The sequence below is a fragment of the Panthera tigris genome, chromosome A3, assembly GCF_018350195.1.
Source record: "Panthera tigris isolate Pti1 chromosome A3, P.tigris_Pti1_mat1.1, whole genome shotgun sequence".
In the NCBI taxonomy this organism is placed as follows: Eukaryota; Metazoa; Chordata; class Mammalia; order Carnivora; family Felidae; genus Panthera; species Panthera tigris.
The window spans coordinates 138,360,650-138,386,759 of NC_056662.1; the positions used below are offsets into that span (position 1 = coordinate 138,360,650).

Consider the following 26,110-nt stretch of genomic DNA (forward strand, 5'->3'; position numbering starts at 1 on the left):
CCTGAGCAGTGGGACGCCAGGGCCTGGGTCCGGACGCACCCTGTGGGACTGGTCCCCTCTGCACGACCCCGTGCTGACCTCTGTCCCCTGAAAGCACCCTGTCGTCTGACTCCTGTATTTTAATCTCCACATTTTGTGTCTGACGGGAAGCAGTTGAGAGGGAGAAACGTGGGCCCAGCACCTACCCGGAACCACGAGCCCCACAGGCCCCGTGAAGAGCCAGAAGGGAGAGGTCACGCCTGTGGCCTCCTCGGCCTGAAGAGGATGGGAGACGTGCAGTGTTTGCTGGGGGGGGGGGGGGGGGGTGCTCGGCCCTCCCTCCTGGACCCACGTCACACCCGCACCACATCTTTCTGCCCCCGGGCCCAGTCCGCACTCGACGGCTGCTGGAGGCTCACTTCCCTTCCAGGCGGCCTGACCAGCAGCCGGTTCCACAGATACCGCAGCCCGGGCCGTAAAGCCAGCTCCCGGCTCTGCTCCTGCCCGCGGGACACCTGCCCGGCCGCGGGAGCCCCTGCTGGGCCCTCACCGAGCTGAAATCAAGGTATCAAGGTCTGCGCCCCCACCTGGAGCTCACTGTCCGCCTCGGACTCACTTGGGGTCTTGGCAGAATCCCGTTCCTTGAGGCTCCGGGACTGAGGCCCCTCCCCCACCCTCCCCACCCCCCCACCTCCCCCACCCCCGTGTCCAGACCGATGGTCACAGGAGCAGCCACCTGCTGCAAGCACCGCTCACCCAGGGAGGGGTCGACAGGGGCCCAGGCACGGGGGCAGGGACTCCAGGGTCCCCCTGAGAGCTCGGCCCCCACCAGCATATCGTCGGGGCCACGGTGCCAGGGTCTTTAGAGAAACAAATCTCTTCTACCGTCTCTGCCTCAAGAAACGCAGCCTGTTAGGATTGAGTAGGGAAAGCCAACGTGCAAGCCAAAACCCGATAATGCAAACGAGCTCGCTTTTATCTCCAATAAACAGATGAAGAAACGGAACTCTTAAAAGCTTTAAAGTCCCAGGATGGGAGTGAATCTGAATTAAAACACCAACACAGAACAGCACAAAACCAAACGGCACAAAGACCTGGGAGCTCTAGGTCAGAGGTCGCCGCTCAGCCGGCCCCGCGGACCCTCTTGTCTCCAGCCACTTCTGACCAGCGCGACACGACCCTCGACCCGTAAGCAAATCGCAGGTTTTGGGGATACAGCAGTTTTGTGAATGTGATTGTGTTGCACAGTTCTACAAGCCTGTGTGTCTTCTAGGACTGTGCTCGTGTCTGTGCTTCCTTCCCGCGAGGCAAGCACGTAACCTGGGGTCCTGCCTCCACCCCCTGCTTTCTCCGAGGGCACACTTCTTGCGCCTGGGGCGAGGTGTCCTTGCTCGTGGCCCCTGCGCCCCACCAGCTGCCTCCAGCGGCCCACACGCTCCGTCCTCGGCAGAGGCACTGGGACCACCTGACAGTGGCCACCGGTGCTCAAAGACATCTGTCCTCTCTGTCCCTTGAAATCCCTGTGTCCTGGGGTCTCTGGGACCCACCACCCCTGGCCTCAGCCCTCCCTGCCCGGCTTGGGCTAGCCCCATGGACACCCAGCACTCGGGGCTCCCAGCTGGCGGGGGGGGGGGTCCTGCTCCCTCCCGGGAGCCACTGACACCCCTTGTGTCCCCCCCCACAGTTTCCTGGCAGCTGCCCAGGAGGAGGACCAGCCCTCCAGGACCCTGGGGACAGGCACCCGGGCCTGTGGCCACCGACCTGTGGGGCTGGGAGCTGTCAGTGCAGTTCCCGGCAGGGTCCCTGCCTCTGTTGGTTGTGTGACTGGTTCGGACGATTTGAGTTTACATGCGGACCCACGTGCAGCCCCTTGTGGGGACACCCTGGAGCCGCCCTGGGGTTCTCGTCTACAGTTGCTGCAGTGGTACCTTCCCGCCGTCCCTCCTCCGGTGCTGCGAGCAGAGCACAGGCCGAGCCAGTGCGGGCTCAGCAGGGGTAGGACGCGCACAGCCCCCTCCCTGGACTGAGGCCACCGGCCCTTCCCGAGGTGCGTCCCCATGTCGCCGGAGTGCCGGCCTGCCCCCTGCAGTGTCCCACTCGGGAAAGCTCCCATCCACGGAACAGAAAGGGGTGGGAACACAGAAGAAGCTCGCGCACACAGCCGCCCTGACACGCTCCCGAGGCCGCACGCGTGTGTTCTCTCATGCCCTGGAGGCCAGGGGTCCAACACCAAGATGTGGGCAGGGCTTCCTCCAAAGGCTCCGGGGTGTCCTCCCGGCCGCTCCAGCACCACGGGCACAGGGCATGTCCCTCTTCTAGGGACACCTGTCACTGGCCGGCATACCGTTGTCTCAGCCTGATCACATCGGCGAAGGTCCGGATAGGGTCCTGCTCACAGGTTCTGGAAGCTGGGACATCAACATATCTTTCTGAGGTAACCGCTGACCCACGGTAATAACTCTGCTGGATTTCGCTCTGAGCTTCCTGAGAGTGAGCAGAAGGACAGACAGAAAGACAACGGCGTCCTCACTGCCTGTTCGGATGAGCTTCCGCAGCACAAAACCCAATGGGCTCAGCAAGGGGACAAGGTGACAAGGTGACAAGGGGACAGGGGCTGTGTCTCTCCGAGTGGCAGCTTGTGGCCGTCCGATCCCGGCTCCCGTCTTGCTGCTGCACCATCGGGACACTCCGAGCCTCCTCTCGGGGGCTCCTTCTGTCCCCGTGAGGGGCTGGGGGCCGCGGTCTCTTGGGCACCCACTCAGCGTTTGCCTCCGTCCCCTGGGCCGGGTGTCCTCCTGTGGCCTCCTCACCCGTGGCCTCGCCTGGGGTCTCATCACACCAGATTCCTCGCTGAGGAGGAAGAGTGGCCGGGCTCCCTGCCATTGTGACCCACAGAAAGGAAGAGAAGAGAAGAGCACAGACGGACGGACAGATGTCCTCCCTGCACTCGATTTCAGCAACCGCCTCCAGGGAAAATCCCTGTCACTCCACCATCTCAAAACTCTGCTGAAACGACCTGCTCTCATTTTACAAACCCAGGAAACAAAAACAGCGGAAACGCAGAAAGCGAAGAGGGCTTCACTCGCACCAAGTAGCGGGAGCCGTGGAGGCGGCGGACGCAGGTGCACAGACCCAGGAAGGTGGGAACCAGAAGTGAGCACGCGGCCCGCGGGCCCCACGGACCCCGCGGCGCGATTCGGGGCGGGCTCCCAAATCGCACCAGGTGGAAATCTCTGTAAGGAGAGGGGCTCCAGGAGCCCGGCCTCGTGCGCCCCTCGCCCCAGCAGAAGGGACGGGGTCCCAGGTGCATGGGAAGCAGGAATGGAGGGGGGGCGTGGGGCCCTCCGCCTCTTGCTCCCAACCTGCTGTAGTCACCGCGTCAGCCCGTGTGCAACCCCTGCGACCTCCAGACGGACATCCGCAGGCCCCAAAGACAGGCCTCAACTGGCAATACTGGGGCCATGGGAATGAACAGCCAAGGACGACCAACTGGTTAAGGAAAGCGCTAAGCAACGTAACAGAAAGCGAGAGAAACTGCAAAAAGAGAAAGAAAAGCTCAGAGAAAACAGGCATTTCTGGAAAGAGGAGAATTTTTTTTTAATTTTGTCATCAGAAAAGGAGAATAAACAGAATGTAACAAATTATTATATTCCTAATCCAAGAAAAATTAAGAGAACAAGAAAGATCTTTTTAAAACAAAGACAAGTGAAATAAAAAGTTCAGTTACAAGGTCAGAATATAAAGTTGAGGAAATCTCTCTTAAATTATAAACATGAGAAAAGAAGATAATTTAAAAAAACAGAGAAAGAATTCGAGACGCTTCCTACGGAGCTCACAGGGATCTGCGAAGGTAGGAAAAGAGAGAAAAGAGGAGAAAGAAAATCACCGAGGAAAGAGCAGGACACACACCCAGGGGAAGGTCCCCGAGCCTGGAGGGGGTTCGGCTCAGATCTGCGCTTGCTGAGTTTACAGACGGCGTCCTGAAGGAACCAGAGCAGCCGTGGAGGGGGCACCGTGCCCCACAGGCTCCCCCAGAGCAGCAGAGCCAGGACCAAAGACCCGCCTCGGGGCCCCCGATGCTCTGTGGCCACCCAGCACCCAGACCCAGGCCCTCCTGCCGGGGTGACTGTCCTGTCAGGGTGACCCTCCTGCCGGGGTGACCCTCCTACCAGGGTGACCCTCCAACCAGGGTGACTGTCCTGTTGGGGTGACCGTCCAGCCAGGTTGACCCTCCTGTCAGGGTGACCATCCTGCCCCGGGGCGGCCAGCCTTCCCGTGGGCAGTGTACCAGCCTCCTACCCCCTCCCTACACGTTGGGGGCAGGTGGTCTAGAAACCCTAGAGAGCCAGGAAGCCCATTAGGCAGTTCAGCGGGGACATTGGTGCCCCTCCCCCCACATGATGCCTCCTCCTGCTCGTGAGTCAGCAGAAGCGGGGGGGGGGGGGGGGGGGGGGGGGGGGGGGATGGCTGTGACCATTGACCGTCCACACTGCAGGCCCCGTTACTGAGTGTATCTCCTCTCTCTCAGGTGACAGTCACACAGGAAGGGGGCCGTTCAGCAAGGTGAAACAGCAAATAGTAAATCAAGTGTCCAGGTGGTAAAACTTGGCTGGAAAGAGGCCAGTTGCATCTGGGTGTGTGCCTCCGGGCCGAGTTCTGAGCCACAGACACCCCCTCGTGCGGGTCCCCAAGAGTCCTCTGTCCCTAAATGCTCGGCCCCCCGCCCCCACTCTCTGGGCCTCTGGGCAGCACACCCCACCTGCCCACAAGGCTCTTATTCTCCTCCTCCCACGAACCACCCTCACTGCCCCCGTGTCTTTTCAGCCGTATCTTCCGGAGCCTTTCCCTTAATTTAGCTATTTTCAGCTGTAAGATTCTCCTGAAGGAAGTCCGTTTGGGGCCGATGTTCTGACCGAATGTCCCGCCTCCCTCTGAAGCGCTTGCCTGGACCCACCCTGGGCTTCCTGGTGCTGTCCCTGTGCCTGACATCTGGGGGAGGGGGGGAGGCGGCAAGCTGGGTGGGCAACAAGTTAAGTGATGCCCACAGCAGCCAGAACTAAGACTCTGTGACTTTCCAAACCCCCACTCAGAGTGATGCAGTTGTAATTAGAAGCGTTCACATGATGGCCCACTGGGCCCCTGTGGGAGCCACACCGAGACCCCCAGGTCCGCTCCCTGCAGGCAGTGGGCGTGGGACATTCCCCTGAATCCTCAGCCATCCGGGCCCCCAGGAGTCAACACGCCACAAAGTGAGGCCAGCGTGAGCTGCCACCAGATCCACGGACCCGCCCCGCACCCGGCTCAGTGCCACGGGACACTTCCAAATTTGACCCACGAGGTCATGCGGTCCCCGTGCGCGGGTGGGTGGGCCTGAGCAAAACAGATGACTCTGCAGTGCTGTCTGAGTCCCGGTTCAGTTTCCCGGCTTGAGGGCGGTGGCCTGCCATCCCCAGCTGGCCCTTCGCGTCACTGAAAACCAGGAGAAGCCTCGGAACATGAAAGCAGTGTGGGCGAGGAGTCCGAATTTGGACGTGTTCCTTCCGCTGCACGTTCGGGTCTGGGAGCAGCGTCCTAGGCACCCCCGGAGATGCCCGGTGGGTCTACTCTGCTGACACCTCCCCTTTGCTGCTTTGCGCCCGCGCACTGCCGCGTGGCTTAGTTCCCACCACCCTATCGTCAGGGCAGGGGGACTCGGGTGGGGAGATACCCAGCGGGCACCACACTGGTGCTAGCGGCTTCCAGGAGCCGCCAGACTCGGCCGGCAACAAGCTGGCCTCTGAGCAGCCCCGCTGAGCGGCGACAGGAGAGGACACCGGGATGCGAGAGCCGGGGGCTGGTGACCGGCCGGGCCCGCTTTCCAGCAGCGGGGCAGACGCGGACACGGGCAGGACAAACCGCACTTGCCGACATCGGACGCGGAGCCCCGAAAGGACAGTGGGGGCGGCCGCTGGGACACTGCTCTGGAGAAGCCGGAGGGCGGTGGTCCGTCCACAGTGGGCTCAACAGGCAGGACCCAAGCTGAGGGCCTGGCTCCGCGAAGGGACGGTCGCGGGCCACCGTGGTGACAGACAGTGGGGAGCAAACACACGTGAGGCTCGTCCCCGGCAGGAGCACGGAGCCCCCCCCAGATGACTAAACCCGGGGACCCTCCAGTGCCCTCCTGTCCCCCACCCGCCATGCCATCGGGGGCCCAGAGGCATTTTCCCTGGGAGCTCACGCCCTAAAAATCTGGAAACACCATCAGCAAGCACGGCTCACGGAGGGAAGGTCCCAGGAAGAGCAGCAGGTGTGGCGATTCCTCACGAATACTCTGCACGACGCCGAATACCAACGTCTCACAGACAGCGGACCAAAGACCGCTTGGACGTCGGCGTGAACCACGCAGGACCGTGAAAATGCGTGACGCACAAGGATACGTCTTCCCCCGAACAGTGCTAATCCCCATCAGAAAACGTGTGAGAGAAGTCTGTGGAGACACTTAGGAAGCCTCCGCCATGAACACTGACATTACACGGTTTTGCTAATAACCACGTAAGCCACGCTGTCACCGGCTGTTGGATGGACACGGGTACAGGTAAAGCCCTCACAGCATCGCTAGGCTGTGAACAGGGTCCGTCTGGCCCTGAATTATGGGTGAAATACGTTATACATACGTGATGCAATATATATGTGATGTTGGACGTACAGTTGTATACACACGTACAGTTTTCATTTCATCCGCACACAAAGTGCCAGGGGAACCACGAGTGCGGGGGCCCCCAGTGTCGGTCCCTCCGGACGGTGGCGGGTAAGAGTGAGCCCCCGAGGGGCAGGGGTGGGGAGGCCCAGGCTCGGGGCCACAGAACGTGTCAGGATGCAATTGTCCTCAAGGCTTACCTAGTGAGAAAGAGAAGGAGGGAGGGGAGCCGCCTGGGAAGACGGTCGTCAGACAGACACAGGGGCCAGATTCCCGGTTCTGTACATGCATCCGGAGGGGACAGAGAGTTAGCAACGTCAGGGGGCAGATGGGAAGTTTGCCAAGAGGCCACACATTTGATGTCAGTGGCAAAGGGTTTTTTTTTTTTTTTTTCCAACGTTTTTTATTTATTTTTGGGACAGAGAGAGACAGAGCATGAACGGGGGAGGGGCAGAGAGAGAGGGAGACACAGAATCCGAGGCAGGCTCCAGGCTCCGAGCCATCAGCCCAGAGCCTGACGCGGGGCTCGAACTCACAGACCACAAGATCGTGACCTGGCTGAAGTCGGACGCTTAACCGACTGTGCCACCCAGGCGCCCCGGCAAAGGGGTTTTAAACATTCCAGTGAGATCATGATATTGGGGCTCCATTTTCACAACTGCGATCGCCCCCAGTACTCTACTGGAGGCAGGACAGGTGCAGGAGGACCCGCTGTGCCATGAGACGGAACGGTGAATGTGGGGGTGAGCTCGTTATCGGATCTTTCCGCTTTCGTACATTTAAAATCAGATCTTAATTCAGGCCTCCTGTAAGTTTGACACCTTCTGTAAGAAGGAAGTTTTCCAAAGCCAGTCGCTCCATAGACAGCCACGCGGCCCCAGAAGGCACACGGTGAAGGGGACAAGTGGCGACCTGGCCCGGGGCCCCGTGCAGAACCGTCCCCGAATCCACAGGCAGACACAGCCCCCCTCGTGCACGGGGACTGGGCCACGCGGAATCCATTGCTCTGGCTTGTTTCCCATTCGCAAAAAGCCTGTGGCCGGCAACCAGTCTGACGAAATGACTCGGCGACACGCCTCGCTCGTGGCTCACGACTGTTCTCTCTGCAGGGCTTTGGGGGTCTCGGAGGCCCGTGACTAATGCCACCCGTGTCTTGTCCCCAGCTTGTCGGGATGCCCGCGAGCCACGTCAGCCATGAAGAAGGCGAAGCTGTCAGGAGAGCAGATGCTGACCATCCGACAGCGGGCCAGCAACGGTAACCACCCCACAGGCTGCCCGGGGGGCAGGAGCTGCGGCCCCGCTCTGTCCTCTGGCGTAACCACAGCCCGAGACAGTCGCAGCGTCTCTGCCGGTGCGGGATAGTTCTGGCCGCATCTAAGAGGCCAGTCCATCCGTCTGGGGTCGGGGGGAGCATCCCCAGCAGTCCCAGTGGTTTGCCCCCCTTGTGCCTCTGCCCCAGGCCCTCCTGGAGCGGCCGGGTTGGGGACAGCCGCCCTCCTGCCCCCTCCACGCTGAGCTTCCCAGCTGGCCCACCGTCCACCTGCAAGGACCTGTGGGTGCCAGAGCCGGGAGTACAGGGGTGCCACGGGAGGGAGGGTGAGGAAGCAGCCCAGCCTCTCCAGTATTCACAGCTTCCTCCTTCATTCACGAGTTCATGCAGAGTTGCAAATCGCGGTGCGTGTGTGGCCCCTGGGGATGTGGCGGGAGAAGTGTGGCTCTGCAGGCTGAGGGGACAAGACCGCGCTCATCCTGCAAACGGGCTCCGTTTCACAGTCTTTTTAGGGGGGCATTTTCGGGTTTGTTGAGACTTTGCCGGGGGGGGGGGAGTTCTGTTGGGAAGGCGCGATGGGGGCGAGTGACGCGTGTGTTAGGTGAGCCCCGCCCACGCCTGTCGTGTGCCGGTGACCGTGAGGTCAGCGCTAACGAACCAACAGCGAGCATCCAGGTGTCTTTCAGCAGAAACACGCATAGAACGAACCTCCAGCCCGATGGTTGCTGGGACGTAAGCAGGGCTCGCAGCCTCCGACCTGCGCCTGCCCTGGGGCGGCTGACTCAGTGTTGGCGGGACTTGGTAGAACAGGACTCGAGGGATTACGGCGCCCGGGATTTGCAACCACTCGGCAAACTGCCACTTCGGAGAGCAGGGGCAGGGCCCCTCCTCAGAGGACGCTGCGAGGAGGGCACCGGGGCAGGGCCGACCCCGAGGCTGGCAAAGGAGGGGTCCCGGGCAGGCACCGCCATCAGGTTGGGCCCCTGGGAGCAGAGGCCAGCAGTGCAAGATGTGGACCCAGATGAGCCCAGTCCCTGGGCCCGTCCCTGGAGCTGCGGCCCCGGGGACCTGGCCCCCTCTGCTGGGGTCTACCTGAGGCCACCTCCCCCGCAGGAAGGCCGGCCGGGCCAGGGCCCCGAGGCCTCCGCCGGTCACGGCCACCCGACCACTCATTCCAGGTCCCGACAGCAGCTCCGGGGCGTCCTCGGGCCTCCTGCACCACACGGTCCTTAACACGCGGCCGTCACTGCTGGGAAGACGGCCAGGGTCACGATGCGTGCGTCTGGAAGGCTCGGGCTCTGGCCTCCCCGCTTCTGTGGGACACATACTCGGGGCCACAGGCACGGAGCTCGAGCGCATGGAGCGCCGCCTCCCGGAGCTTCAGGAACCTCATTGTCACCCGCAGGCCCGAGGCCGCGTGGGGAAGCCGCCGGGAGGTGCCAGGCCCGCTGCCGTGAACAGCAGTGCCGGCCGCCGGGAAGAAACCACCACCGCCACCCTTCCAGAAACACTCAGCGTGACCTTTCACCAGACGCCCTGGTGGTCAAGCAGCCGCCCCCCGCTGGTGGGTCGGGCCTGTGACGGTCCACACTCTTCGGCGACAGAAGCGGCAGCGGGCTGGGGGTCAGTGCAGAGAAGGAAAGGACAGAAAACAGACCCAAGGAGGGGCCGTGCGGAGGGAGGCAGGCGGGATCCAGGTGCAGGGACGTGTTCTGTCTCGCTCTCGCCAGGGTGAGGCAGCTCGGGTCACGCAGCCATGAGAGGTGGGAGCTGGACCGACCCGGGTCCTCCTGAGCCTGAGTTTCTCATCTGTCTGGACATTCTTCGTGCCAGGACCAGAGTCACCTCTTAGTGACCCCTGGGGACACTCCTCTCGGTGCAGAGGCTGTGTCGTGAGGCGAGGATGGTCGGGCATCACCCTGAGCCGCTGACCCACAGGCAAGCACGGGGGAAACGCGCTGCCGCTCCCGGGGACGGGCCAGAACACGCCGTTTTCCACAAGGATCGCCCCCGTCCTGCCACGTGCAGAGATCTGGTCGCGGCGTTGCCCCCGCTGAGATGTGGAAAACAGTCTGTCTCTGTCTCTTTTCTCGAATATCTTGAGTGCAACCTGGCCTGACAATGCTCTAACACCTTCGCGGGTAACGTGGCCAGAAGCTTCCCTCCCTCCACGCCCGGCTCTTCCGTGAGCGCGCAGGCCTCAAGGAGACCACTGTTCAGTTGGCTGAGCTACTTCTGTGTTGGCATTCCAGCACCTTCCGTCAAGTGTTCACCTGAGTAAAAAGGAGCTCTTCTAAGTGTCCTTGAAGCTCCCTTCTGGCGCTGAAATCCAGGACCCTGCCCCCCCTTCCTTCCTTCCTTCCTTCCTTCCTCTTCTTCCTCCGCCTCCCCCCTTCTCCTTATTCTTCAAACTTAAAGGTCGCCATGATTTCTTTATCCCCCAGAACAGCTCTCAAAGCAGCAGGAGGTGTGGCCTCTGCTCAGACCCCTCTGCAGAGCCCCTCCTGCCCCCTCAGCAGGCAGCTCCCCACCCCCCAACCCCCCCCCCCCCCCCCCCCCCCCCCCCCCCCCCCCCCCCCGCCGCCGCCAGCCCAGCTGTCCTCGCCTTTGTTTTTGCTCTTTTGTTGTTGTTGTTGGATCTTTGTCCCCGTCTTGCCAAGGACAGAAGGAAATGAGGCAGCCCTCCTTCTTCCTCCCTGGATTGTCACAGAAGTCAGGCTGCGGGAAGGGGCTGTGACATCTATCGAACACGGAGGCCGCGGGCGGGCCTCTGTCCCCGCTGCCCGCTGCCCGCTGCAGGCGCTGACACACTTAAGCTCAGCCTCCCTGCAGGCGAGGACCCAGCAGAGGTGCCACTGCCCTGAGATACGGACAAGCGCGCTGCGCCCCGGTCGCTCTCTCCCGTCTCCAGAAGCAGGCACCGCACCATGACCTGGGGCCTCGGGGGTGTCCTAGGGGCAGGCGCATGCGGAGAGCTTGAGGAAATTTGTTTCCAGACGCTGGAATTCTCTGGACTCTCTCCTGAGCCCAAGGGACTGAGATCCCGTCCACCTTCCCCCCACTCTGTCCCTGCCACCCTCACAGGAGAATGTTCGCTGTAGGGGCGGCCGGGATGCTGGGCTGCGGGGGAACCGCCCGGGCACGCGGGGGGCCGCCCAAGCGCACAGGACAGACGCGGCAGGCACCCTGTCCTGTTTCACAGACGCACTAACGGTCGTCCGTCCGTGAATCCCGCGCTCCTAGAAGAAAACTCAGAGATGGGAAGGTCAGCACAGGGCCGCCTGCTGTATTTTTACTGGACGTGCAATGATATGACTTCCGTCAGAAAGTGGATCTGACCCGCAGGCCGCTCTGGTGATGACGCCTGAGTTGCCGCTTGGTCCGTGCAGTGCAAGTCGCTCGTAAATCGTATGGACTAAACTCTTTGGTCCAAGGCTCTGATGGACATTATTTAAAGCGCTCCACAGCATACAATTTTGAAAATACGTATCTTTGGAAGCTGAACTTACAATAAAACATTTAGAGGACCAAGTTAAGACTTACAAAAAGGAATTTTTGTCTTTAATTCTTCAGTTCAGCAGAACTGGAAGCCCACCGTGCTAGGCCACATACAGTATTTTCACTCTTCCTTTTCCCTTCAATTATTTGTCAGCCTGCAGCAAGGTCAGCGGGAAAAACCAGTCTCTGTCACTTTTCACTGAAGACAGGTGACCACGGAGACCACACTGGCTTCTCAAGGAACACTTGCTATCCAGCCGCTTCCTTTAGCCCCCGCTGCTCGAGTCTGACTCCCGTGTCTTTTATAGATTAATTTATCTCTTATCTTTATCTGGTCCCCAGAGAGGGACCATTTTTGCAATGGAGGAGTTTGAAGTTTAGGACTACGAAAATCACTCATCACCAAACTCTTCCGTGGGAAGGTACGGATTTAGGTCCCGGGTTTGTCACGTTTCAAAATCCAGGCTCTACAGCCGTGGCTTCTCAAACCCCTCAGCGGGGCGGGTCAGAAATGCGTCCAGTGTCCGGGAAATATCTCAGGTCGTGTGGTCTCTGCGGCTGTCCCAGGAAAGCTGGTGTCCCAGGAAAGTTAAGTAGAAAGTAGGAACTGCTGGACACTCTTTTGTAAAAACTCAAACCAGTAAAAGGGCCCCCAAGATGTCACCCGTTTTCCAGAGACCACATTCTCTTCTCAGAGCTTTCTCAAAACTGTTCCAAGCTTTCGTTTGCTAGAAGGCAGCCCCACGAGAAAGATGTTGACACGTCGGGGGGTTTTACGAACTTCAGCTTATTTTGGCTACCGCTGACATCGCCTCCAACAAGCCAGTGCGATTTTCCCCACAGTCCTCTGGGCGTTGTGACAGCGCGGTCATCTTCAACCCGCCTGACCTCAGATGAGTTGTTTCGGTCACAATTCCACTCCGACGCCATCAGCGGAAACGTGCCACCCTGACGCTGGGAACAGGCAGGTGCGCAGAGCATCCTTTTCTTATCAGGAATGATCCAGAGTCAGACGTCGTGACCAAACAGTTCTGAGGGTCCACGCAGGACGGGTCCCCAAGAAGAGCTACACCAGCCTTCCCGCACAGGCTCCACCGCATAACATGGTCAGGTCTAGCCTTCCACACTTTTAGCCACCACACACAAATAAAAATCTAGACCTTTCATTTGACGTATAAGAGAAACCAGTTCTTTGGTTCGCTGATGGCTCTTCCTTTGCACGGTGCACACAGGACGGAGAGGCTATTACCAGAGGGACTCGGGGAGACGCCCCCTTCCCTGCGAGCACCAGAGAGAAGGCTTTGCCGTGAATAATGGTGTCTTTCAGAAGTCACCTGAATCTGGATGAGACAGACCTCAGGGGTCCCTCAGGGGTCGGCACAAAACAGGAAGGTTCCCCGTGCCTCTTAGAAACGAGACCACACTCACGCTGATGCAGTTTTTGGATCCACAGAAACATGACATACAGCCCGAAAAAGCGAAGTTTTAAGTTTGTTCAGACCTAAAAAACCGCAGAAGGTATCACATGAAGCACTTGTTCAGAAACCTTAACCGAAATTCATTTTGAAAATCCACCAGCTCAGACACAGGCTGGAAGGGCCGTCGGTACACAGGTCCCCAGGTCCGTTTGTGTGAGAGATGTTCTCCGTGCACCTGGGCTGCTGGCGTGGCCAATCCGTGTTAGCGGATAGACTGCTTCACAGTCTAGCTGCTTTACAAATCAGGATTCTTACGCACCCGTGTTCTTATCTCCAGGCGCATCCGAACGTCCCCAGAAACAATAATGTCATCAGCCACCCCTGGGCCGAGCCCTCCTGTGTGCTCAGGACCACATGCGGAGACTCAATCAGCCTAGCCCTGACTGAGAGAGTTGCCAAGGAAGTCTGGTCACAGATAAAAAAGGGGGGAAATGTAACAGCTCAAATCGCTGGAAGGATTTCCTCTTGGACCCGTGAACAGCTTTGGGACATACGTGGGATGGCGAGCAGGGAGGCTTTGCTGGTGACGTTCCGGACCCTGTAAGACATGGCTGGGGACACATGCTGAGGCCTCTATGGTGGAGCCAGGGCCACGAGACCCAGCCTTGGGGTCAGCGGGCCACAGCTGGTCCCTCGGGGGGGGGGGAGCAGGGGGAGCTCCACAGGTTCAACATCTGCTTGTTTGCAATTTAGCCCCCAGGGTGGGTCTGTGGAGGAGACTGGAAAGGAAGGGTGGTGGACCCAGAAATCAAGCCGAACACGCGTGTTCTCTCTGCTGTACAGAGGAAAGGCCGTGTCTCCCCCAAGACCTGCGCGTGTGGTTCACCTCAGGAAGATCGCCTACTGTTCCGATGTCCATTTTCTTTTCCATTTCACCAAAATCAACAACTGAGACCCAACACTGTGGATCCCACCGCTCCGTCTTTGTCTTTCGGACGCGTTGGTGGGGAGGCCGGGTGGGCCAGGGCCCCAGGTGTCCCGGGCCTTCCCTCCCAGGGTGGCCGCCCCCCTTCTGTCTGCAGACTGGAGAAGGGCGTCTGTTCTGGCCCCGAGGCCTGGGTTGCGCGCCTTGTCCGAGCGTTAAGTCAGCCTCCGCTGCTGAGCTATGTGACCACGGATGGCAATCCCGAGTCCTGGGCTGTCAAGGGTGAGGGTCTCTGTGGGACTCCTACCATTCTTCCCTTGACTACATTCAGCCTTAAAAGACCCACAGGCCAGAACGAAAAAGGGTCTGGATCGTTCCGCCCTGGCGCCTTCCACTGCCAGCAAGCAGCCACCTGAGCTAGAAACTTGGCCCCGGCGCCCCAGGAGGCCACAGCTGGCGGTCGGTCCCAGGGCACCCAGGGCAGGGCGGGGGGCTGGTGCAGCCTATACTCCCCATCGCCCCGCAGCCGCAGCGGTCCCAGCAGCAGACGCATGTTTTCTAGCATTTTCCTGTTTGTGTCAGTCACGTGGCCCGTGTGCAGAGAGCCCTTTGGGGACGACCCCCGCAGTCCCCCTCAGCCGCCACGAGTCTTGGCGGGAGGGGGCCCCGGGCGCTCGGGCTGCAGGTGTGGTCACATGTCAGCGGCTCTGCGGGGCCTGGCGAGGGCAGGGACGCTGTTGGTCTCGTTTTCGGATGTGTCCATGGTGTGACAAGGGAGAGACTGAAAACGGGCTGAGGGGGGTGAGCCCACCTCCACGACGTAGACGGGGCAGCGGGGCCCTGGGCGGTTGTCCCCGACGGGCCCCCTCACGGTGGAGAGGGGTCTGTGTGCCTCGGTTGTAAGGCTGGAAGAACATGCAATCTGGGCTATTCTATAAACCCAAGAGTCTCTTCTTCCAGAAAACCCAGTCCCAAACATAAAAAGAGCACAGAAAACTCAAAACGGTGGCTGTGTCTACACGCACGATGCTTGAACGCAGTTCTGTCCTTACAGGCATAGAGAACGATGAAGAAATCAAGCAGTTGGATGAAGAGATCAAGGAGCTCAACGAGTCCAACTCCCAGATGGAAGCCGATATGATCAAACTCAGGACTCAGGTAACAGTTTTTGAAGCCCTCAATTTTAGCCACCGTGTGCGCTCGGGCCAGGGACCCGGGGACCCGGGGACACGCCAGCTCTTGGGCCTAGGGACAGGCCAGCGCTCAGCCTTGGGGCTCCGGGGATGCTCCAGTGCTCGGGCCGGGGTCACGTGCTCCCCTTCCCCTATCTGCCACCCCGTTTTCATCCCATGTCCTGATTGCTGACGTGGGCTGTTTTGGTGGCTGAACCCTTGGTGCACAGTGACCGCCAGCCCCCTGCTTCCTGCCCCAACACACACTTGAGTGAAATGCCCTTGGCGAGCAGTCCTGCCCGGAGGGTCTCCCGTTCCTGCACATGAGCTGCTTTCCTCCTGAGATACGGCAGGCCCTAATGTCCTGTGGTCACTGTGTTACCTAGGGAGACAGCATAATTCCCGGAGAGGAGCAGCCTGGCCCCAGGGTCTTATGGAAGGCCGCCCGTTCGTGGGGTCCCAGGCCCAGGTACCCAGTGCAAGGAGGGAGGGAGGGAGGGAGGGAGAGAGGCTGCCCGTTCACGGGGGTCCTAGGCCCAGGTGCCCAGTGTCAGGAAGGAAGGAAGGAAGGAAGGAAGGAAGGAAGGAAGGAAGGAGCAGCCATTATTGAGCACCTACTGGATACCTGGCCGCAGCAGCCGTGGTGTGTAGTCCCACTGCACGCACAGTGGTCCACGGGGTAAGTGTCATCACTGTCCCGTTACACATGACTGGCTGAGCCGAGGCCAATGGCCCGTCCGTGGCAGCTCCGAGCCCCGTCCCCGAGTCCACGCGGCACCCACGCGGCACCCCAGGCACCCTGCCTCCTCTCTGGGAGCGCACGTGGGTGCTGCCGTCACAGCTGCAGCGAGGCACGTCCATCCTGGAGGAAGCCAGGGCTGCACGCCCTCCCCCCGCGGACCCCTCCTGGCCGCCCACAGAGCGGGCCTGTGGCACATCGGGTAGGGGGTCACAGCTCTGCCGTGCAGCGGGCTGGCTCCGTCCGTGGCGGCATCGCACCTCCAGGGAGGCTGTGTCCCCACCGGAGTGCCCAGAGGGACCCCATGGGTGCCCCTGAGTGGGAAGGAAGCGCAAAGCGGGGGCGTCCTCTCTCCGGTGCGACTGTTCTGTTGAGCCGTTTCCACGCCAGCCTGCTGGCCCACGGCAGCCTCGCCAGGGCTCACTCTGGTTACCAGTTGGGCATTGTCCTTAGCACTAATCCGCATGCAGGGCCGTGCCCGGCCCCAGGTCAGAGGCCCGCAGCAGGTGACTGCCCCGGGAGGACTCTAGGGCCACAGGGGCCCCCGTGAGCCCGCACACCTGCAGTGACTTGTTTCACTGGGTCCAATGAAAGCACCTTCCCGGACTTGTATTCTGCTCCCACGGGTGGAAGCCTGAACACTGATCGACCCAGCTCGCGCTCGTAATCCTGAGGACTCAGAACCCCCCACCCGTCCTGGGCGGTGAGCCGCAGCCGGCCGGGCCACATTCTGACAAAACGCACTCGTGTCCCACTGGAAGGCCTCCTTCCTGCCCACCTCCGTGCCCGGCCGGCCCTGCAGTGGAAACGCAGCTTTCCCGTGTGTCTGCTCACGGGGCCGAGCCCTCACACGCTGGAAATGGGGCCCAGCAGCGGGAGCCAGGGCAGGGACGAGGGCCAGGCGCTGGGCGCCCCCAGACCCGAGCTTCCCAGCAGCCCTGCACATCCGGAGCAGAGACAGGCCCCTGTGCACACACTCGTCTCACCCCTCGCTGGTCCTTTTGTCCCCGTGTGGATTGCCACTGCCCACCTGGGGCTTTCCGACATCCCATGGGAACGTGTGCTCCTGGAGGCGTCCATGCGCCTCCAGCGTCAAAAATGAATTTAAGGGTTGACATGTATCCCACTGACCTGGCTGCTGTCCCTCGGTGGCTCCTCGTCTCTGGAATACAAGCCCGGTGTCTTCAAGGGACGGCAGCACGCTGAGCCAGGGTCCGTGAGCCCACAGTTTCCGGGGCTGGAGGGTGCAGGGCAGGTCAGCTGAATGATGACACGGTCAGTCGGCCACGGAGACAGCACTCAGCAGCCCAGGAGCAGCCCGGACCTGGTGTCCCTCAGGAGGAAGGCATACGTGCTCATTCCTGGCAGCCTCCCACCCCCAGTCGGCGCTCAGGGACAAATGAGGCTGTGGCCACAAGAGCCCCGCTACCCAGCAGCCCCTGAGTGCCTTTGCCTTCTAAACTTTGGCCAGGGCACAGTTAGCCTCCCAACCTTGTCTCGGAAAGTGCCAGAAGGTTGGTAGTCCTGCCACTGGGTTTCCCATGACCCCTGGCACCCTCACTCCTTATCAGTGACCAGAGGTAAAGGCAAGCATTCCCGGGGCCACCAGGCCGCACAGAGACACCACAGGGGACGCAGCCCAGCAGTCTGGGCGGACGAACCACTGAGATGGTCCGTTCCCTGCTGTTCTCCCCGACCCAGCAAATCCAGGCCTGAGGCCCTGCCCAGGTGACTCGGAGAGACAGGGACCGAGCCCGCGGCTCTGGGCCCAGTGCTGCCTCGCCTGTTCATACGCTGGGGCTGCATGCAAGTCTTCAGTGTGGAAAGAGATTCTGCTGCTTCCGATCATCTTCTGGGTGGCGGGTCTGGCCCCAGCCTCTCCCCGGGTCCCAGGTCCAGAACTGGAGACCGAAAGTGGCGGTCTCTCCATTTGAAATGGTCAGAACAGTATGAAGACTTACATATGTTTCTAATATTCTCAAATCAGTGATTCTTAGCTACATCTATTTTGCTTATAAATCTCATTTTTCACTCAAGTCTTGTCTAGATTTTGAATGCACACACACAGGCCTTCCCGGCGCCTCCCAGCTCTGCCACAGTGATTAGATGCTCCCCAAGCATTTAGAGAGGATGTGCTTGTCAGATAGGGACACCTGTGTCCTTGTCCCCAAGCTGAGGACAGGGAGGGGACCGAGACCACATGGCTCATGGGCAGCAGAACCAGGCTGCTGGCCGGCTGCCCAAACCCCCAGTCCTGGAACCCCCACCAGTGCAGGCCTCTTGGTTTGTAGGCCCCTTCTACCAGAGTTACCTCTGGCCTTTCTTCCGCTGGGCTTTGCCACAACAGCCGCTTCCCTACTGGCTCCAGGACGGACTGGCGAGGTCTCCGCTTCCGCCTCCTTCTCTTCCACAGCCCCTCCCAGAGCAGGGGAGAGCCCCACCCTCAGACAGCTGGGGCAGGAGGGCGGGGCTGGGGCAGGGGGGCGGGGCGGGGCAGGGGGCGGGGCTGGGGCAGAAGAATGGGGCGGGGGCAGGAAGTTGGGGCTGGGGCAGGTGGCCGGGGCGGGGACAGGGGGCGGGGCTGAACAGGAAGTTGGGGCTGGGGCAGGAGGGCGGGGCTGGGGCAGGAGGGCGGGGCTGGACAGGAAGTTGGGCTGGGACAGGGGGCGGGGCTGGGGCAGGTGGGCGGGGCTGGGGCCTGCTTTTGCTCAGCAGCCTGCCCTGCGGCCAACTCCACGTGTTTCCGGGGCGGGTCACTTTAGTTTGGGCCCGAGCTGATGAGCGGTGCAGGAGTAACCGAGGTCTTGTGGGAACACGGTGCGCATCCCTGCAGGAGATCCTCGTGGGTGGGTGTTTTCCAGAGCCCTCCCGTGTACCCCCGCGCCGCTGCGGCCCGCGGCCCCCCTTAGGCCCCGGGTCTTGGCTCTCCGAGGAAGCAGCAGGCGGGCTAACGGGAGCAGGGAAGGGCTCCGTGAGGAACGGGGGGGGGGGGGGAGGGGGCAGAGTTTGAGGGGCGGTGCAAGTAACTCAGGGGCGAAGGCGGCTTCCCCGTGAAGAACCGGGTTCAGGTGCCCGTTTTCCTGGGCCCTAACTGTGCCCTGGGTCGCCCGCGCGCCCTGCCTGCCTCGCCCGGGCTGCGTGCACGCCCAGCAGCCCAGGCGGGTGGGGGCAGCTCGGGCTGGGTCAGTGAGCGCTGGCTGTGGGCTGGAGGCAGGGCCGGGGGGCGCTAAGGCCCCTGAGCCTCTCATTTAAGAGAAGCCCGGTAGGCCTCAGGTAGTCCAGGAAGGCGGTCATGTCTCCACCTGCAGATGCGGAGAACGCCTACTGCGTACCACCCGGGGGGAGGGGGCAGCGATCGCCCGTGGAGGTGGACGAGGGCCCACTGCCACCTGTGGACCAGACAGCCGCCTGCCTCACGAGTAACTTTACAGTTTAGGACCTAACCGGGGGCAGAATTAGATTCAGGCTGAACAGGACGAGCTGGCCCCAGCGTTGTTGGGGTCAGAGTAGTCGCTGGAGACGACCTCGTGGGAGAGGTCCTCGGTGATAGTCCTGCCTGAGGACAGAGCTGTGAAAACGTAGAATAAAAGCCGGCCCAGCCCATCGGCCGCTCCCCGGAAAGACAAGCAGCGGTAGCCGAGTTAGCAAATTTTCGAGGGTAATGCATCAAAAGCGTAAGAACGGGACCCTTAAAACGACCGCTTCTTACCGTCGAAACCTTTCTGGGGGAAGCAGGCCTCTGGGTGGCGGGCTGCCGAGGCCTGCCGCTGTGGGGGCACACGCACCCCACGGCCCGCCCTCCTGTTACATGGCACACAAATTTGTGCCTTCTAGATCACCACGATGGAGAGCAGCCTGAAGACCATTGAAGAGGAGAACAAAGTAATCGAGCAGCAGAATGAGTCTCTCCTGCACGAGCTGGCCAACCTGAGCCAGTCCCTGATCCACAGCCTAGCCAACATCCAGCTGCCGCACATGGTAAGTGACTGAGGGCGGGCGTACAGGCAGTCGCTGTCTGCTTCTGTGCCTAAGCTCATGGTTCTCCACACTTTGGATGTCTGCGCTCACCGCCCCCAAAACCGTAGCGCTAGCGGCTAGAAGCACCGGTGGGGCAGATCCTGCGCTCCCCGTAAGATTAAGTACTTACGCTCTGAGTAGGCCTTTTACGTAGCGTAAAGACGGCGGCACTATGCTATGATACTATTTTATGCTGATGTGAATATCCTATTAAGAAAGTAAAAGTTGTGTATGAACTACTATTTAATATCTCGTAGGATCCAATCAATGAACAAAATTTTGATGCATACGTGACTACTTTGACGGACATGTATACAAATCAAGATCGTTATCAGAGCCCAGAAAATAAAGCCCTACTGGAAAATATAAAGCAAGCTGTAAGAGGAATTCAGGTCTGAGCAGCTGCTGTAGGTGACGGGATGTTGTTTAAAAGGAGACCTGTTGTTCTTTGCTGCTGTGATTCACCAGAAAGTGTTCTATATTTATTTCTGTTTGAAACAGTGTGACGCTTACAAGACTTCATAATGATTTTATGTCTTGCTTTAAAGATAGTACCTGCAGAATAGTTTTCAATACATTCACATTTTGTACGTTTTCATATAAGCTGACATAGTGTGATATGCCATGTAATGTTTATAGCTGCTAATGTATGCACATTTGGGGGTATATATATTTCTGAAGAGGTAAGCGGATCAAAATAAATAGAGTGTAAATTCTTTTTAATGCTTTAGTGATTAAATGTTTTAGTATTTTGAACTGAAATGGACAAAAAAAAAAAAACAAAAAACAAAAAAAAAAAAAAACCCAGCTTTGAATGATCATGTGGTGACCCCGCAGCCACTTTTTAGACATTATCATTTTGCCTCATGTTGGAGGATTTTATGGAATTTAAGAAATAACATTTTGTGTGCATATTGTTTCATAGCAAGAATTGGTTGCAAAAAAATGCTTTATTTTTGAACAATGCTTGGAAATATTATGTGATTTTTTTGTTTGTTTGTTTTAGGAGGATGGTGTATGGTGGGGGCAATAAATGAGGTTTTTTGCATTCCAAGGAAATGGCATATGGATTAACTGTAAGAAATGAGATAAGTAATTTATTGTAAGACAACATCAAGCCATGGAAACTTGGCAGAAGATTCAAAGCAGCTTAAACAGCACTTTTAAATTAACTCCTGAGCATTACATGGTGTGCCTCTGGGAACTGCAGTTAAGACAGGGGCTTATGAGAGGTGGACAGCGCGAAGATTTCCCTTTCCAGTGTCGGTAGACTTTGGAGCAACCTCCCCTTATCTCCCCGAGAGCTGTGTGCCCCTCTGAAGCGTCTGTCCTTGCAAATGGCGTCTGTCTCACAGAACCTGTGTGCTCTAATTTAAGTTCAGAGATAATTTCAGAGTATTTATTTCCCCTCTTTCCACCTTTAGAAATTATTACTGTCGTTGTTGCTGTTACTATGACTTCACATTCGGGGAATAAGGCAAATGAGGCGGGAGTCCTACCGCGGGGCGCTTTCTGCTGGGCGGCGGAGCGCAGCTCAGCGGGGACGCCCGACGCTGAGTGCCCGCACACAGGCCTTTCTGTTCCACCTTCCCTTGGAGACCCGGCGACCACAGGGCCTTTGCAGAGCCTTGCTCTTTGATTTGTCACGACCTATTCTAAGAACGAATGCAATCAGATTTTAAGAGTAATTACCTATACTTCAGCACTTTTTTGCTTTACACTAGATCATCCTAGACTTGCTTATACTTGGAGATTTGATTGTTTTCTTCCAATGACTGCACTATATGTATGCATAAGACCACTTTTCATTGCTGCGCCCTCCCCTTCCGAGTAGTCCCTAGGACGGCGTGTTGTGTCTTCTGGTGTTGACTTGAGTTACATGTAACGGCATCTCTTCCCTCCATGTCTTGATGTTATGCAGGAAGTACAGAAGTACTTTAAAATTTTGTTATGAAAAAAAAAAAAAAAAGATGGGTTTTGTAAAAATAAAAAAAAAATATTTTTAGCAGAACAGGACTTACAGGGTCATTGTCCCCACAACGTGCCAGTCGACTATTTGCACTTACCTTGTCCTATATATCCGTACGGAGGTGTGCAATTCCCGGGGTCAGCAGCCTCGCGAGGCCGGCCCTGGAAAGATGACAGGAGCCCTCACGGCTGACCCGACGATGTTGCTAAGGGAGATTACAGGGATCTCACAGCAAATACTGATACAATACTCAACCTCGGTATATATATGTGTATAAATATATGTACACCCCCAGCGGCACTTTATACTGTCCACTGTACAAACGCTCACAGTTTTCCGCGAGGACGTTAATAACGAGCTGGGAAAGATGACGGACCTCCCGGGGCCCTGCAGCGCCCGCCCTGGAGAGCGCCCTCTTTCTGTTGTGCGATTAGTTGCAGCTGCCGTGCTCAGAATTGCCTTTTCGAGAGCTGAAGCGAGGTGCTTCTCGGTCACCCGATGCCGTGTACGCCGTCGGGGCCCTGGGCTCCCGGGGGGGCCCTGCCGTTCGTGTGGGCGAATGCGTTTCCCTGCCGCGATGTGTCCGCAGCTTCTTTGCCAATATAGTAATGCTTTTAGTAGAGTAATAGCTAGTATCAGTTCCGGATTCTTCTCGTTATCACCTATGTACAATGGAAAGGGGTTTTAAGCACAAATCTGCTGCTCATCTAACGTTGGTACATAATATCCAATCAAGAGTTATCTGTGACTATTATATAGGGATCACAAAGTGTCACATATTAGAATGCTGACCTTTCATACAGAATTATTGTGAGTCATCAGAGTTTATTTATTATAACTTATTGTTCGTATTCATTTCTGAGTTAATTTAAGTAACCATTTATGAAGACAGAATTTTGTATAAATATTTATTGTGCTCTCTGTGGAACTGAAGTTTGATTTATTTTTGTACTACACGGCATGGGTTTGTTGACACTTTCATTTTGCTATAAATGTGTGGAATCACAAGTTGCAGTGATACTTCATTTTTAAATTGTGAACTTTGTACAAATTTTGTCATGCTGGATGTTAACACATCTTACTCTAAATAAAAACGGTGTTGCCACATTTGTAGCACGATGGATCTCTACCCAGGGTCCGCGTCTTCACTTGAGTCTGGAAACGGCATCTGGGCCCACGAGGAGCCAGTGGCCCCAGAGCCGGTGGCTTCAGGGTCGGCCTCTCTAGGGGGGCGCCTCCCTCCGCGACGGCTCCCCGTAGATGGTTTCTCGAAGCCGTCCGCGCAGCTAAGGACGCTCCCTGCCCCTTGCTGCCGCGCGAGGCCGCTCGGCCACGTTTGCCTCCGCTCCTGTCCTCGCTCTTGTGAGGACACGTCATGTCTGCACGCAGGTGTCCCCCGGGACAGGCTCGTTGTCCCGCACAACCACAGCGCGATTACCACACGCGATACGACGTCCTCCTCGCACCGTATCCACACGTTCCGGCCGAGCCGACAGCCTCCTTTACGGTTCTCCCTTATCCCACACCCTGAGGGACACAGCCGGCTCTGGGGCCTGACGGCCGTGTTCCTGCGCAGTCCTGGGCCGCCTTCTGCCTCCCGGGAGGCAGGGCAGGGCAGTGGGTTTGCAGACCCTGCCGAGGTTGGCTTAGCCTCACAGCCACGGCCCAGCGGCTCAGGTGCTCTGAGCGATGCCCTGTGCGCCCCTGCAGCTCCCTTCCCTGGGCACTGTGTCACCCCCATGATCGGCCCTGCTGCTCAGTCACCCACTCTTAACTTCAAGCTACTGGCAGGGACCACCCATAAGACAAGTTGCCCTTCAGACATGACATGTCGCTGCATCACCCCCTTTCCTTCACTTATGCTGGTAAAAGTCACCCTTTAAAATTTCAGAAACGCCCTCCTATATAGACACAATCCCCCAAAATACAACGTTTGAGGAAGAGGCCGGGTGATCTTTGTTAAATCCAAACTGTATCCCGGGGAGGGGGTGGGGGGTCCTCCACGTCCTCAAGCATCAGGGCCACCTGAGCACCCGCCCGGCCGGCTGGCGCTGTCTGAGATCTCACGGGTAACATCTGGGCCAGCTTCGTGGAGTGACCAGGACAGGAGGGATGGTCTCCCTCAGACAGCAGGTGCAGCTCGGTCAAAGGCCCTGCCCAAGGACCAAACGAGGTTGACGCAGGAGGTGGCATGTCCGTGAGCCGCTGAGCCGCTGTCGTGCCTTAAGTCTGGCACCTTGTCACCAGAAAGCCACTCCCCCTGAGGAGCAACGAGGCTGGGACTGTTGTCAACACTTTGGGAAGCACTTTAGCAGTCATGTCAAAGACCTTATGAGATTCACATTTTTGGCCCAATAATTCCAGAGGTCTATCCTAAAATACCAAAACAATTGCAATTATACATGCACCGAGGCAAATGAAAATAACTTATAAGTCCTATTTTGGAGGAACGATTGAACAATTCATGGTAAGTGCACTTTTTAGGATGCTACGGAGCCGTTAAACATTGGTGACAAAGGCTCACGAGTGAGACGCTTGTGATGCTACGAGTGAATAGCGCAGGGAACAGAAGTGTAACCACCTGGGTGGCAGTGAGGCTGGGGTCCGTCAAGGTGACCTGGTGAGCCGCACCCCTGCATGGGCAGCGGGGGGCCGGCCTCAGGGAGAGGGAGGAGGGGGACACTGGAGGCAGAGGGAGAGGTTGGGGGAATGACGGGAAAGCCTGGGGGCCTGGAGGCAAAGCAAGAGAGTGGGCAGAGGTGTCGGGGACCCTTTGTTCTCTGGCTCCTTTGTCTGAAGCTGGCCTACTTCAAAAATTTTTTGAGTAAATAAATAAAAAGCCTGAGTGTAGTGAGGTTTCTAGAAGGTCTTGAGCTGCCCCGAGGGTGTTAAAAGCAGGAGGACACAGAACACGGGCAGAGGGGGAGGAGCAGGAGAGCCGGTTGGAGAGGAGGCCGCTCTAGGGCCAGGCCCCTGGGGACCCCCCCCACCAGACCCCAGACGGAGCCCAGACTCCTCCTCAGTCCCCTCCTGGACACCTACTGTCCATTCCCCACCCTCCAGAACACAAGGAACCCCCAGCCCAAAGCACAGAGGATGCCCGGCTTTCCCGGCTCTCCGCACCTACCTCCCCCCCACCCCCTGCCCCACCTCCAGGGTCCCTGGCCACAGACATTCAGCACAGCAGAGCAAGGCAGGGAGCCAGGGTCTCAGGGGTAAGATTTAAAATACACGTTAAGGGGCGCCTGGGTGGCTCAGTCGGTTAAGCAGCTGACTTCGGCTCAGGTCATGATCTCGCGGTCCGTGAGTTCGAGCCCCGCGTCGGGCTCTGTACTGACAGCTCAGAGCCTGGAGCCTGTTTCAGATTCTGTGTCTCCCTCTCTCTGACCCTCCCCGTTCATGCTCTGTCTCTCTCTGTCTCAAAAATAAATAAACGTTAAAAAAATAATAATAATTAAAAAAATAATTAAAAAAAAAAATAAAATAAAATACACATTAAGGGAAAACTCTAGCTTCTGTACTTTGTCTTTATATTTCCATCACATGACACCCAAAAAAGTTATGGGTCACTGCACAGACTCTGAACAAAAGTGGAAAAACAACGTGAACTTAAGCACAAAGCCCACCACACCCTGGAGCTACCTCGTTGCAAACGGACAGAGCAGACGTGTCCCCATCCCCCACACACACACACACACCTGTCCCCCGTCCAGGGCCCGAGCCCGGGACGAGGCGGCCCCAGAGGACCTGGCCTGTGCCGGCCGGCCTCGGGGAGCATGCTGGGACCCCATCCCGGCACATCAGGGTCCTCTCTGGTCTCTGGCCCCGTGTGCCCTTCGGAACCCTCCGCTTTCCACTCTTTCTTTAACCTGCACCCGCTTTCTTCCTGTGTGATTGTGCACATGCCTTACGTTGTCTCAAAATAATTTTTGAACAAGACAACATAAGAAAATAAACAAAGCTAAACATGGGGGGGAGTGGGTAGCTTCCCTCCTACCCCCCTAAATTCCCGGCTAAGTTAGCTGCCTCTGCAAGAAAAGACATTGAAAAGAGAAACACATACAAATCCATTTAATGGAAGTTTGATAAGACCCGGGAGCCTGAGTAAGGAAATGAAGACCAGAGAAGAGTATTGTTACAGGCTGAGTCACCGGCAGGGGGCACTGCGCTGAGCCCCTCTGCCTGGAGATGAGGGTGCGTCTTCGCTGGGACGTGGTGAGCACCTCACCGAGGGGCCGACCCGCTGGGGGTGGGAGGTAGAGTCCTTCCTGAGACGGCTGTCCCCAAATTTCTCCACTTTAAAATACTCAATACTCCAGGGCGCCTGGGGGACTCAGTGGGTTAAGCGTCCAACTTCGGCTCAGATCATGATCTCACTGTGAGTTCAAGCCCCGTGTGGGGCTCCGTGCTGACAGCTCAGAGCCTGGAACCCACTTCGGATTCTGTG

The 26,110-nt window shown here is 58.2% G+C and overlaps 1 protein-coding gene across 6 annotated transcripts in view; it reads left to right on the plus strand.

The window, feature by feature from the left end:
* The window catches only part of MYT1L (myelin transcription factor 1 like), a 142,506-nt gene extending 119,720 nt beyond the window's left edge, over positions 1 to 22,786 (plus strand). For 2 of the 6 annotated variants that reach the window (XM_042982600.1, XM_042982601.1), the window contains exons 17-20: positions 7,819 to 7,910; positions 14,821 to 14,924; positions 19,512 to 19,655; positions 19,952 to 22,786. In XM_042982600.1, coding sequence (XP_042838534.1) covers positions 7,819 to 7,910; positions 14,821 to 14,924; positions 19,512 to 19,655; positions 19,952 to 20,092 — 481 coding nt within the window. In that variant the 3' untranslated portion in view covers positions 20,093 to 22,786. Of the gene's footprint in view, positions 1 to 7,818; positions 7,911 to 14,820; positions 14,931 to 18,413; positions 18,524 to 19,511; positions 19,656 to 19,951 lie in introns of those variants that run through there. The other 4 variants (XM_042982602.1, XM_042982603.1, XR_006216071.1 and 1 more) reach the window with 4 other exon arrangements.
* Positions 22,787 to 26,110: the final 3,324 nt, after the last annotated feature.